We start from the raw sequence: 14,723 nt of genomic DNA, 5'->3' as shown, positions 1-14,723 counted from the left end.
AAACAACAGAATAGATCCAGGAATGCAATGTATATACTTTCTGCTTTCAGCTTAATTAACAGCTGTCCGATTGCAAAAGATCAGAGCAAATGTCCCCTATGTGGCCAATGGAATAGTGGTAAAAATATGAATGCCTACACATTAAGTCCCCCCCAGTAATGTTATAATGAAGTTCTGGTTTCATTTTTATATTGGTTTTCATTTGAGGGAATATGATGGTTCCCGGAGAGAAATAATTTTTCACATAGACTTGATATTCACACTTTACAGGATGAGAGAAGGGGAGAGCTTTGGACTCAAGTTTTTGTGTATGTGTGTTCATTTGCTCATATGTATGTATATCCATTTTGTGTTACGGTATATTAATAGCTTTCAGTTTAGAATGAAAACTTATTAAGGTCACGTTGTCACAAAATATTAGGGATGCACGATATATATCGGTATCGGTCCGATGAGCAAAATAACAGCAACGTTAATAATGGTTATCGGTATTGGCCAAAATGTTCCTATTGAGAGGAAACAAATGCAATATATTTATGATTTATGGGCTTTTCCAAATGTTTCCTTTCCCAATGTTAATTACTTTTTCAAATTCAGTATTTTACATGTGTTTTTCAGTATGTATGTACAACATTTGATTATCATAGAAACATTTTTATCACAGATATCAACATCCGGTAAAAATCTGTAATCGGACATAACAGCAATGTTAATATCGGTTATTGTATAGGCCAAAATTGTCATGTCGGTGTATCTCTACAAAATATAACTTCATCCACGCACATTCATAACAGATATGGCATGATACATATGTATGTAATGTGTTGTTACATGTGTTATATGTAATATGCCATATAACATCCACTGTGTTTGCTGTAATCCAAAGCACCTTGTGCTGTGCGTACAGGCATGCTAAGAATTGGCGGTCCCAGTGGGACTCGAACCCGTAACCCTGGCGCTGTCCGTGCCATCCTCAGCTCATTTAGCTACACAGGACCACACTTTATATTCAGGTTGTGCATCAAACTGATACTTAACCTTTGCTATTTGAACACTTTTCCCACTCTGTATGTATGCGCTATCCCCCTGCAGGCGAGCGCGGTAGCACAAACAGTAGGCAGGTTCAGGGCAGCCAAGGCACACAGTAGGCCAGGGTTGATAGCTTTATCTGTGGGTGGGAGGAGAGCAGAAGAGCTGGCGCCGTGCCCAGCAGAGCAACCACTCCATCGCGTCACCCTCTGCCCACACAGGCTAGCTTGACCTTGAGCAGGGCACAGCCAACCCCTCTCCTCCCCCTACTAAACCCAACACACCCACCGCCCACCACCAGCCCTTCCCAGATGGAGGAAGGGGAGGAGTTGGGAGTCAGGGAAACAAACTGGCACATCCTGTTTACCTTATCGGAGATTACCCACCACGCAGGCTATGTACACACTGCCATTGGCTCACGCTATTTCTCCTTGGGATCTCTCTCCCTGTCCCAGACGTTTGTACACACAGCAAAACACAAGCGCTCCTCTCCAGCAAACACACTCTCTGACTCCCTCTTCTTTCATTTCACCACCGCTCTTGCACATGCTGTGGCTATTCTGGCCTTCTCTTTACACAAACAAACACACTATCTAACTGTTGTTCATTTGACACCATACACAGCATTCATCATCTATACTTTCTGGTGTTAGATTCAAACCATAACCTTGTCAATCCAAAATAGAAAGTTGCATTGGACCTATGTCATAATTAGATTGAATTAATAGACCACTTTAGCAAAGGGGTTTCGTTGACACATTTGGCAAGGTAACGCTGTGACATTTGACTCTTTGAACAAACTCCATGCCTGAACAATTTGATGACATGATCTCTTTCTTCCATCTCTATCATCTCCATTGTGTCTTCATGCTACACTTCCACATACAGAAGAGGAGAGAGAAATGTCTGTGTTTTAAGCAATAAAAACAAATCTTATCAGGGGGAAATGTTTTTTTGATTTATATTAAGATTTGTTTTGCCCTAACACACCCGCCCCCGTGTGTGTGTGTGTGTGTGTGTGTGTGTGACACACACACGCACACTGTGCGCGCGCACCAGCTAAGGCTGAAATAGCTATCTATTGATCTTTGAGTTAGTCTTTGCAGGCTGACTGCATGGCAGATTTAGTTTTTCGACCCTGGGCCCTCCTTGTATAGACAGACATAATCAGTATAATTGTCTCTTTCTGGCAGCATAGACTTATGTACCAGACCGTGTGGGTGTGTGTGTGTGTGTATGTGTGTGTGTGTGTGTGTGTCAGTGCGTAGTGCGTCAGTAGTGCACAGTATTGGTGGTTGTTGTGCATGTGACTTCGACAGTGCCATTCATTTTTCAGCCAAAATGTGCTGGGATCTTTGTTGTCATTTAAAATGTGCATATTGAATGTGTTAGTATGGTGTGGAAAGCGAGACGATGCTAGCTGCCCAGATGCAATGAAGAAAATGAATGAATGAAGCTGTAACTGTCCTGCCTCTATCTCTCTTTCCTTACGGCACATTAGCTCAGTGGAGTAGCGGTGTGCTGCACATCCAACCTGCTTTTAGGCCAGGTGCTGGATACAAGTACATGTCAAGAAAGAAAAAGTGGATGTCCGCACACTGGAGTAACTCCCAATATTTATTGACTACAAAATAAAAATGCTGTAAAAAAATATCGGGAGCCACTCCAGTGTGCGGATATCCACTTTTTCTATCTTACTGCACAATGCAACACCCCACCCCGTTTTGCTAGACACATTTCCTGAATACATTTGAGTTGACCCCCCCACCTCTCCTCCCCTCCCCCCGTCCTCTCTCCACAGCGGCGCAGGGCGAGGAGAGGGAATGTGCCTTCACAGACCAACAGCAGCAGTGGGAGGTGGAGCGAGTGGCCGGGGGTGAGGGCCGCGTCTCCCCGGAGAACACCACCATCCGCTGTGCCAAGGGGAGCCACTGCTTCGGCCTGTGGGAGAAAAGTCCTCCGGGCGACGTGCGCCTGGTCAAGCAAGGTACAGGGGGAGGGAGGCTGTCTCTAGCAAGGTACAGGGGGAGGGAGGCTGTCTCTAGCAAGGTACAGGGGGAGAGAGGCTGTCTCTAGCAAGGTACAGGGGGAGGGAGGCTGTCTCTAGCAAGGTACAGAGGGAGAGAGGCTGTCTCTAGCAAGGTACAGGGGGAGGGAGGCTGTCTCTAGCAAGGTACAGGGGGAGAGAGGCTGTCTCTAGCAAGGTACAGGGGGAGGGAGGCTGTCTCTAGCAAGGTACAGGGGGAGGGAGGCTGTCTCTAGCAAGGCACAGGGGGAGGGAGGATGTCTCTAGCAAGGCACAGGGGGAGGGAGGCTGTCTCTAGCAAGGTACAGAGGGAGAGAGGCTGTCTCTAGCAAGGTACAGAGGGAGAGAGGCTGTCTCTAGCAATGTACAGGGGGAGGGAGGATGTCTCTAGCAAGGTACAGGGGGAGGGAGGCTGTCTCTAGCAAGGTACAGGGGGAGGGAGGATGTCTCTAGCAAGGTACAGGGGCAGGGAGGCTGTCTCTAGCAAGGTACAGGGGGAGGGAGGATGTCTCTAGCAAGGTACAGGGGGAGGGAGGATGTCTCTAGCAAGGTACAGGGGGAGGGAGGATGTCTCTAGCAATGTACAGGGGGAGGGAGACCGTCTCTAGCAAGGTACAGGGGGAGGGAGGCTGTCTCTAGCAATGTACAGGGGGAGGGAGACTGTCTCTAGCAAGGTACAGGGGCAGGGAGGCTGTCTCTAGCAAGGTACAGGGGGAGGGAGGATGTCTCTAGCAAGGTACAGGGGGAGGGAGGCTGTCTCTAGCAAGGTACAGGGGGAGGGAGGATGTATCTAGCAAGGTACAGGGGGAGGGAGGATGTCTCTAGCAAGGTACAGGGGGAGGGAGGATGTCTCTAGCAAGGTACAGGGGGAGGGAGGATGTCTCTAGCAAGGTACAGGGGGAGGGAGGATGTCTCTAGCAAGGTACAGGGGGAGGGAGGATGTCTCTAGCAAGGTACAGGGGGAGGGAGGATGTCTCTAGCAAGGTACAGGGGGAGGGAGGCTGTCTCTAGCAATGTACAGGGGGAGGGAGACTGTCTCTAGCAATGTACAGGGGGAGGGAGACTGTCTCTAGCAAGGTACAGGGGGAGGGAGGCTGTCTCTAGCAATGTACAGGGGGAGGGAGACCGTCTCTAGCAAGGTACAGGGGGAGGGAGGCCGTCTCTAGCAAGGTACAGGGGCAGGGAGGCTGTCTCTAGCCATGCGTTTTGTTAGTCGTCTCAGTCTGCCCTCATTGACTTCCCCTCTGCACTTCCCCTCGGGGAATCCATGTCGCCATCTTAAGTGCCGTTCCATTACTCATAACTGAAGGGAACTTCCTGAGATCGACCCTCGGCCAGTCGACGGCGATGTAGACTTCACAAGTGCATATTTCCCAGCATGCATTGTGATCGTCCGGCAATTCCAGTGCACGAACAGGAGATAAATATAAATGCAAGTAAACAAACAATATTTAGAGGACTTTTTTTTTACAACAATTGGATGGGCAAACCCTGTCTTTATTAAGCCTGGATTATGCTTGACGCTTTGGCCGGCCGCACGGAAATGAGGGACACGGAATCCGACGAGGAAACGTGTGGAGCTTGTATACTCTGTGTGGGTTTCTGCAGGCGGAATTGAGCGCGAGTCTTGAAAACTCCACTTTGTCCGCCCGTCCGCGTCCGCGTAGTTACAAAATTCGGCGTGCGCACGGCCGGTCGAAAACCGTCCGCACGGAGCCTTGCGGAGGGGCGTGTCTGCTGATTTGACGTCACTTTTCCGCGCGGACACTCGCGTTCCTCGCTGATGCGGAAAGCATAATGAGACCTTTAGTCACAGACACACATCAATGCAAAGGCGCTGTGGAAATAGTCTTCTGCTTTTGACCCATCTTGGCTCATCCTCCTCTACCTCCTCCATGGTCAGGCCAGGAGTGGTGAAGCACCTGGGGACCAACTTCTTCCAACCCCCGTTGGTCAGGCGACGATCTTCTGCATCTTTTTTAGTGGGGGTCCATATTGATGTTATATGGAGGAAACCTCAGGGGAGAACATGCAAACTCCACACAGAAAGGCCCTTTCTAATGAGATAACCCACCTGGGCACCAGGCACTGAAGGCATGGGAAACATGCCCCCAGTGTCAACAGCATCCGAGGCGAGAATCGAACCCAGGACCTTATTGCTGTGAGGCGAGAGTGCGAGGCAAGAGCACTACTACTGCGCCACCATGCCCCCAATTTAGACATATTTATGAAATTATCTCATCTGCAATATTTCATCACTCATTGTTCTGTCTGATTTGTATAATTTATTCTTATTATTAAGCCTGCTTAAGGGCAAGTGCGTTCCGCTTCCGGTCAGACCCTGCCTTGCTTGCAAGTGGCCACTCTCATTATGTGTGGTCCTACATATTACCAAGTGATAAAACACTTATGATTAAAACATTATGTGTGGTCCTACGTATTACCAAGTGCCAACTGCCAAGAGGACGTGAAGGAGGGCTGGTGAAATGACTAATCAAACAGCTTAGGGCTGCACACTTACTCAACTACAGGTCTTCTTTGCTCCTATTTATACAAATAATATACATCACCAAATATCTTTTAAATCTTCATAATTGAGAGTTGTAAAATGTCTTTGGTCCAAAAAGAAGAGAAAAAAGAAACTGTGGATGACTGTGACCCAAAGGGGAGCTCAACGCTAGAAAGATGAGCCTTTAAATATGCACAGTTAATCATGTATAATCACACACGTATAATGATTTTTACTTTGAATTAAGGATGATAGGAAATGTTGCATTTTGGCAATACTAGTGAAATCTCTTCTTTCACTTAGAATAACAGCTGTAGAAAATATTTGTTATGTTACGAACATAAAATGGCAGTAAAATAATTTTGTTCCTTATATCATTGAGACTAATAATTGTGAATATATCTAGGAAAATTGTAAAGACCATCAGTGACGATAATCATCCATAGCCATCACTGTGCTAGTTTCTGTCCCAACCGAGTTCAAGTAAAGGCACACAAAATGGTTATAAAGTGCCTCAAATACATACAGGCGGACAAACACAGTTTTTGACTGCCTGGCTCAACACCACGTAATGTTACTGAAAGTGCCTCAAATATAATAGACTGCCTGGCTCAACACCACGTAACGTTAGTGAAAGTGCCTCAAATATAATACAGACTGCCTGGCTCAACACCACGTAACGTTAGTGAAAGTGCCTCAAATATAATACAGACTGCCTGGCTCAACACCACGTAACGTTAGTGAAAGTGCCTCAAATATAATACAGACTGCCTGGCTCAACACCACGTAACGTTAGTGAAAGTGCCTCAAATATAATACAGACTGCCTGGCTCAACACCACGTAACGTTAGTGAAAGTGCCTCAAATATAATACAGACTGCCTGGCTCAACACCACGTAACGTTAGTGAAAGTGCCTCAAATATAATACAGACTGCCTGGCAGGGGCGGTTCTAGGCCGTTTTTGGGTGGGCTTTAGCCCACCCAAAAATAGTCTCAGCCCACCCAAAAAAATAGAGGCAAAAAAAAAAAAAAAAAAAAAAAAAAAAATCCCCTCTCCTCTCCAAATCCATGGTGGTCATTAGTAGCAGTTTCTGACTACACAATGCACTGTGTGTGTGTTTCCCCCCCCTCTATGTTCTTAGGGTGGGCTGAGACAAAAATTTAGGGGGGTTCAGCCCACCCGAAAAGTTTCTAGAACCGCGGCTGCGCAGGCGCTCCCTCCTCCATCTACAGTATCTGCTAGGGGTGTCACAATATATCGTCCCACGAAATTTCGCGATAGTAAAACGTCACGATATGTATCGTTGAGATGAAATCTCATATCGTGAAAAAAAAAAAAAAAAGATTTTTTTTTTTTTCAAAAGTAGACAAAGAAACGTCTTTGTTTGTTGAAGTTCAATGTGTGGAAAGTAGTTCAGTTGAACAAGTCTCTGAAGAGACACATGAGAAGTTATACAGGAGAGAAACCATTCAATTGAGTTTCTGGCAAAACTGTTTACTTGACAGGAAAAACTGAAGATGCATAAAAAATAGACTAAGAAAAGTCTTGTTGTTTGAGTTTGAAGAAAAACTGAAGATGCATAATGAGAATTTATACTGCTGAGAAACCTTTTAGTTCAAAGTAAATCTAAGTGACGGTGTAACTCATTCTATTTCAAGATAAGCCTTATCTCCAATCTCATGTTTTTTCTAGTTGTTATTGTAATAACAATTTCCCACAACAGCATGTTTTGTATTTGTGCATTTCAAATAAAATACTACTTTTCCAGTCATATATTGTCATTATTCAAGTTTAAAAAAATATTGTTAAAATCGTATCGTATCGTATCGTTATCGTGAACCCAGTATCGTGATACGTATCGTATCGTGAACTGAGTGTATCGTGACACCCCTAGTATCTGCCTAATCCCACATCACTTCACACAGGTCACACACACAGTACAGCAGCGAAGTGGTCCTCCTCAGTCCACACAATCGTTCTCCCCACTCATGATCAATGAGGTGAGCATTGAGCAGTCAGAGTCATTAGTAGTTACTTAATTAGTGCATATTAGCTGTTCCTTTATATTTATTTTTTATATATTTTTATTTTTCCCTGTTTGATTGCTTGATTGTTTTTATCATGCATCTGTAAAGCACCTTGTGAAGTCCTTGGATTTTAAAGTGTGCTATATAAATTGAATTTATTATTATTATTATTATATTGATATGCAAATTAGCGCGTAACGTTGTTTCGTAGGCTAAACAAAAGAACTTGTCGCTGTGCCTGCCAGACAAACAGGTGGACTGGAGGAAGGTAGGTAGGCTACCATGGCACCAGCCAGCCATGTCATGCTAGCTCGCAGTGAAGCGGGTGTAAATGGATGCGATGTTTTTTGAGAAACATATGGCATATGTGACAAACATTTTCAAACGGGTCCCTTGTTATCTGAATGAAATTAAGCCCTTCAGAATCGCAAGTGGCTGCTTTCTGCTGTCTGATGTGATGATGACGATAGCTTAACATGCGTGCATGGCATCACTTATGTCTTGCTGTGATGTTAGTTCAGTATCTCAATAAAAGTTCTTACAGGCTTGTTATTTCCCTCTAAGGGAGTGCAAGCCACGTAATGTTAGTGAAAGTGCCTCAAATATAATACAGACTGCCTGGCTCAACACCACTTAACGTTAGTGAAAGTGCCTCAAATATAATACAGACTGCCTGGCTCAACACCACGTAACGTTAGTGAAAGTGCCTCAAATATAATACAGACTGCCTGGCTCAACACCACGTAACGTTAGTGAAAGTGCCTCAAATATAATACAGACTGCCTGGCTCAACACCACGTAACGTTAGTGAAAGTGCCTCAAATATAATACAGACTGCCTGGCTCAACACCACGTAACGTTAGTGAAAGTGCCTCAAATATAATACAGACTGCCTGGCTCAACACCACGTGACGTTAGTGAAAGTGCCTCAAATATAATACAGACTGCCTGGCTCAACACCACTTAACGTTAGTGAAAGTGCCTCAAATATAATACAGACTGCCTGGCTCAACACCACGTAACGTTAGTGAAAGTGCCTCAAATATAATACAGACTGCCTGGCTCAACAACACGTAACGTTAGTGAAAGTGCCTCAAATATAATACAGACTGCCTGGCTCAACACCACGTAACATTAGTGAAAGTGCCTCAAATATAATACAGGCGGAGAAGCGCAGTTTTCGACTGCCTGGCTCACCATAACGTTACAGCCACAGAGTTAATGCAGTTAAACTAACGATAATTCATCTGGTTGTTTCACTGTGGCTGCGTTCATAAATTGTGCAGGCTGCAGGTCTTGTCTTTTTCTCCACTCTTTCTTTACGTGAACTGAATAGAAGGATCTTTTATAATTCTTTGTATAGGCTAACAATAGCCTACTACTGTAAGACAGGCTAAAGGAAATATGAGATGTGTACAGTATGTAAACGCACATTCAAATCATTCCATTCAGTAAATTCAGATGAACAATCCTGTATAATGTTTTTAATAGTTTGTTGTTTAGGCTACTATTTATCATTTACGGTAATTAGTAGGTCCCCTTTCCCTCTTTGCTACTCTAGTACTTTTGGCATTGTGCCTGTAATATTTTATATAATAAAGTAGCCTACAAAACATTTTGGTGATGTGGTTATCATCACAGCCCTAGTTATGAGATAGATAGGAGCCAGCTACAGAGGGCCCTTACCTAAAGCAGCAATGTCTAAATAGTGCAGAATCAAACACGTAGGCTATCCTTCTTTGCCTTGTATATTTACTTCATTTTGTCAGATTTTTGTAAGTTGTATTTTTTTCCCTTTTTATTCAATTGGCCAAAGTTTGTTTGTACTGTATATTCAAGAAAAAATAGCTCTGGTATCGGAAATAATATCGGTATCGGCAGATATCCAAATTCAGGTATCGGAATCGGATCGGAACTCAAAAAATGTGGATCGGTGCATCCCTAACTATGGGTTTTCATGATGTTTAGTGGAAGCAGAGAATAGGATGCAAACAGGGAAACGTACAGTCGTTGAAGGCATATACACATACTATATGTTTCTATGATGTTTAGTGGAAGCAGAGAATAGGATGCAAACAGGGAAACGTACAGTCGTTGAAGGCATATACACATACTATATGTTTCTATGATGTTTAGTGGAAGCAGAGAATAGGATGCAAACAGGGAAACGTACAGTCGTTGAAGGCATATACACATACTATATGTTTCTATGATGTTTAGTGGAAGCAGAGAATAGGATGCAAACAGGGAAACGTACAGTTGTTGAAGGCATATACACATACTATATGTTTCTATGATGTTTAGTGGAAGCAGAGAATAGGATGCAAACAGGGAAACGTACAGTCGTTGAAGGCATATACACATACTATATGTTTCTATGATGTTTAGTGGAAGCAGAGAATAGGATGCAAACAGGGAAACGTACAGTCGTTGAAGGTATATACACATACTATAGGTTTCTATGATGTTTAGTGGAAGCAGAGAATAGGATGCAAACAGGGAAACGTACAGTTGTTGAAGGCATATACACATACTATATGTTTCTATGATGTTTAGTGGAAGCAGAGAATAGGATGCAAACAGGGAAACGTACAGTTGTTGAAGGCATATACACATACTATAGGTTTCTATGATGTTTAGTGGAAGCAGAGAATAGGATGCAAACAGGGAAACGTACAGTTGTTGAAGGCATATACACATACTATAGGTTTCTATGATGTTTAGTGGAAGCAGAGAATAGGATGCAAACAGGGAAACGTACAGTTGTTGAAGGCATATACACATACTATAGGTTTCTATGATGTTTAGTGGAAGCAGAGAATAGGATGCAAACAGGGAAACGTACAGTTGTTGAAGGCATATACACATACTATATGTTTCTATGATGTTTAGTGGAAGCAGAGAATAGGATGCAAACAGGGAAACGTACAGTTGTTGAAGGCATATACACATACTATAGGTTTCTATGATGTTTAGTGGAAGCAGAGAATAGGATGCAAACAGGGAAACGTACAGTTGTTGAAGGCATATACACATACTATATGTTTCTATGATGTTTAGTGGAAGCAGAGAATAGGATGCAAACAGGGAAACGTACAGTTGTTGAAGGCATATACACATACTATAGGTTTCTATGATGTTTAGTGGAAGCAGAGAATAGGATGCAAACAGGGAAACGTACAGTTGTTGAAGGCATATACACATACTATATGTTTCTATGATGTTTAGTGGAAGCAGAGAATAGGATGCAAACAGGGAAACGTACAGTTGTTGAAGGCATATACACATACTATATGTTTCTATGATGTTTAGTGGAAGCAGAGAATAGGATGCAAACAGGGAAACGTACAGTTGTTGAAGGCATATACACATACTATATATTTCTATGATGTTTAGTGGAAGCAGAGAATAGGATGCAAACAGGGAAACGTACAGTTGTTGAAGGCATATACACATACTATAGGTTTCTATGATGTTTAGTGGAAGCAGAGAATAGGATGCAAACAGGGAAACGTACAGTTGTTGAAGGCATATACACATACTATATATTTCTATGATGTTTAGTGGAAGCAGAGAATAGGATGCAAACAGGGAAACGTACAGTCGTTGAAGGCATATACACATACTATATATTTCTATGATGTTTAGTGGAAGCAGAGAATAGGATGCAAACAGGGAAACGTACAGTTGTTGAAGGCATATACACATACTATATATTTCTATGATGTTTAGTGGAAGCAGAGAATACGATGCAAACAGGTAAACGTACAGTCGTTGAAGGCATATACACATACTATATATTTCTATGATGTTTAGTGGAAGCAGAGAATAGGATGCAAACAGGGAAACGTACAGTTGTTGAAGGCATATACACATACTATATGTTTCTATGATGTTTAGTGGAAGCAGAGAATAGGATGCAAACGGAAACGTACAGTTGTTGAAGGCATATACACATACTATAGGTTTCTATGATGTTTAGTGGAAGCAGAGAATAGGATGCAAACAGGGACACGTACAGTTGTTGAAGGCATATACACATACTATAGGTTTCTATGATGTTTAGTGGAAGCAGAGAATAGGATGCAAACAGGGACACGTACAGTTGTTGAAGGCATATACACATACTATAGGTTTCTATGATGTTTAGTGGAAGCAGAGAATAGGATGCAAACAGGGAAACGTACAGTTGTTGAAGGCATATACACATACTATAGGTTTCTATGATGTTTAGTGGAAGCAGAGAATAGGATGCAAACAGGGACACGTACAGTTGTTGAAGGCATATACACATACTATATGTTTCTATGATGTTTAGTGGAAGCAGAGAATAGGATGCAAACAGGGACACGTACAGTTGTTGAAGGCATATACACATACTATATGTTTCTATGATGTTTAGTGGAAGCAGAGAATAGGATGCAAACGGAAACGTACAGTTGTTGAAGGCATATACACATACTATATGTTTCTATGATGTTTAGTGGAAGCAGAGAATAGGATGCAAACAGGGAAACGTACAGTTGTTGAAGGCATATACTGTACACATACTATATGTTTCTATGATGTTTAGTGGAAGCAGAGAATAGGATGCAAACAGGGACACGTACAGTTGTTGAAGGCATATACACATACTATAGGTTTCTATGATGTTTAGTGGAAGCAGAGAATAGGATGCAAACAGGGAAACGTACAGTTGTTGAAGGCATATACACATACTATATGTTTCTATGATGTTTAGTGGAAGCAGAGAATAGGATGCAAACAGGGACACGTACAGTTGTTGAAGGCATATACACATACTATATGTTTCTATGATGTTTAGTGGAAGCAGAGAATAGGATGCAAACGGAAACGTACAGTTGTTGAAGGCATATACACATACTATATGTTTCTATGATGTTTAGTGGAAGCAGAGAATAGGATGCAAACAGGGAAACGTACAGTTGTTGAAGGCATATACACATACTATAGGTTTCTATGATGTTTAGTGGAAGCAGAGAATAGGATGCAAACAGGGAAACGTACAGTTGTTGAAGGCATATACACATACTATATGTTTCTATGATGTTTAGTGGAAGCAGAGAATAGGATGCAAACAGGGAAACGTACAGTTGTTGAAGGCATATACACATACTATATGTTTCTATGATGTTTAGTGGAAGCAGAGAATAGGATGCAAACGGGGAAACAGTCGTTGAAGGTATATACACATACTATGGGTTTACATGCAAGACACGCACACATGCAGAGGTGCTCTTTGAGTGTTCGAGCACACACAGTAGCTGCACTAGCTGTCAAAACCAGTCTCCCTCACTGACCCCACCTCTCTCCCTCCCTCTCTCATACTCCCCACCCCCCCGCTCCTCTTCTGTCATCTCTCTCTCCATCCATCCACCACCCGTCAGGTTGCTGGACTCACCTGGGCGACCACCAGGGTTGCCGTGACGACCGCTGCGTGGTGACCAACCTGCCTCCACAGATCCAGAATGGGACGTACCACTTCTGCTGCTGCGGCAGCAACATGTGTAACGTCAACTTCACCGAGGACTTCCCCCCGCCCAGCCCCACCACTGCACAGCCCCTCTGTAAGGACACACACACACACACACACACACACACACACACACACACACACACACACACACACACACACACACACCATGCTGTGTACAGTACATGTAGTCAGAGTAAATGTCATGTCCAATACACAGTGCATTTGGTAATGACTTACACTCACACACAGTTGGACAGTATACACACATACGTAAGCAGTCATACGTAGGGCTGCAACTACCGATTATTTTCATTATCAATTAAATTAATGTTAATTATTTTTTCGATTAGTCGTTTGGTCTATAAAATGTCACAAAATTGTGAAAAATGTCAATCACTTTTCCCCAAACCCCAAGATGATGTCGTCAAATGTCTTGTTTTTTTCACAACCCAAAGATATTCAGTTTACTGTCATAGAGGAGTAAGGAAACCAGAAAATATTCACATTTAAGGACGAGATAATTTTTAGAATTTTTGTCTTAAGTATTGGTCAAAACGATTAATGGATCATATAAATATTTGCTGATTAATTTTCTGTCCATCGACTAATCGATTAATCAACTAGTCGTTGCAGCTCTAGTAATACTGTATACAGTAACACACATGGACACAAAGTCATATTTATCCTGTGTATATAACATTATGATGTATATATATATCACACATATCACATATATATATATATTTAAGCAATATAGCATGAGAGCAAGTGTGTTGTGGCGAATATATCCCGCTGATAACCAAAGGCTTTTAGTAAGAGAGTTGCCATGGCAACCAATAACCCATGGCCATGGGTTATTGGAGTGGGTTACTGGATTTATACAATGGCTGTGAACCAATCAGATTGCTTGATTTGAGAGAGCCGTTTTATAAATATATATATATCACACTTGTCATTTGCACACGTCTCATTTTGCCCACATGCTCAAAAGTATTCTCTTAAATAAATGCTTATAGTACAGTCAGAGATTGCAAGGGCTGGTATGCAAGGCAAGGTTTTTGTGCCAGATAAACTGACCCTCAAGACTATTTTCAGCTTTTATGGGGCAATTTCTACCCTTCTTCAAAAAGAGATGTTACAGACTGTAACATTTCTGTCAGAATAAGAACCCTCTTGCGGGCTACCAAATTCAGACGAGTCAGTCAGTCAGTCTAGGATGCTTAGTGAGGGGATGCGCTTCGTCTGGGCGGTGTTTGGACCTTCGGGCCAATCACGGTGCTCACCCGACACCAAGCACAGACACTAATGGCTCATTTCCACCACATATAACAGCACAGTACAGCTCTACTCTACCTGGCCTTACTCGTCTCTACTTGATATAGACTTTGCTTCCATAGCAAGTTTATTCGCCTCCGCCCACACCTGGTCGTCATAGCGACCGCAATTCTGCCCTCCACCCATAGCCCAAGTAGGCTATAACGTATAACGTTAAAATTAAATCCATACACGGAACTTTTAAACTGGTTATGAAATACTGGTGCTTCTAAATGACCTACAGTGTACATGGGCAAATGTGACAATCGGCCAGGAGAATGGATATCACTTTGTTGTTACTCACATGCATGCGCTGCGC

At 42.8% G+C, this 14,723-nt stretch overlaps 1 protein-coding gene across 2 annotated transcripts in view; it reads left to right on the top strand.

Moving 5' to 3' along the window:
• The window catches only part of LOC310774328 (bone morphogenetic protein receptor type-2-like), a 64,783-nt gene that overhangs the window by 19,363 nt on the left and 30,697 nt on the right, over window positions 1-14,723 (top strand). For both annotated transcript variants that reach the window (XM_083634381.1, XM_083634382.1), the window contains exons 2-3: window positions 2,831-3,016; window positions 13,002-13,181. In XM_083634381.1, the coding sequence (XP_083490507.1) occupies window positions 2,831-3,016; window positions 13,002-13,181 (366 nt within the window). The remainder of the gene's footprint in view (window positions 1-2,830; window positions 3,017-13,001; window positions 13,182-14,723) is intronic.

Source organism: Poromitra crassiceps, assembly GCF_964638095.1.
Source record: "Poromitra crassiceps genome assembly, chromosome: 3".
Taxonomy (NCBI): domain Eukaryota; kingdom Metazoa; phylum Chordata; class Actinopteri; order Beryciformes; family Melamphaidae; genus Poromitra; species Poromitra crassiceps.
Note: the sequence above shows the minus strand (reverse complement) of the source record. Positions and strands in the feature narration are given on the sequence as shown.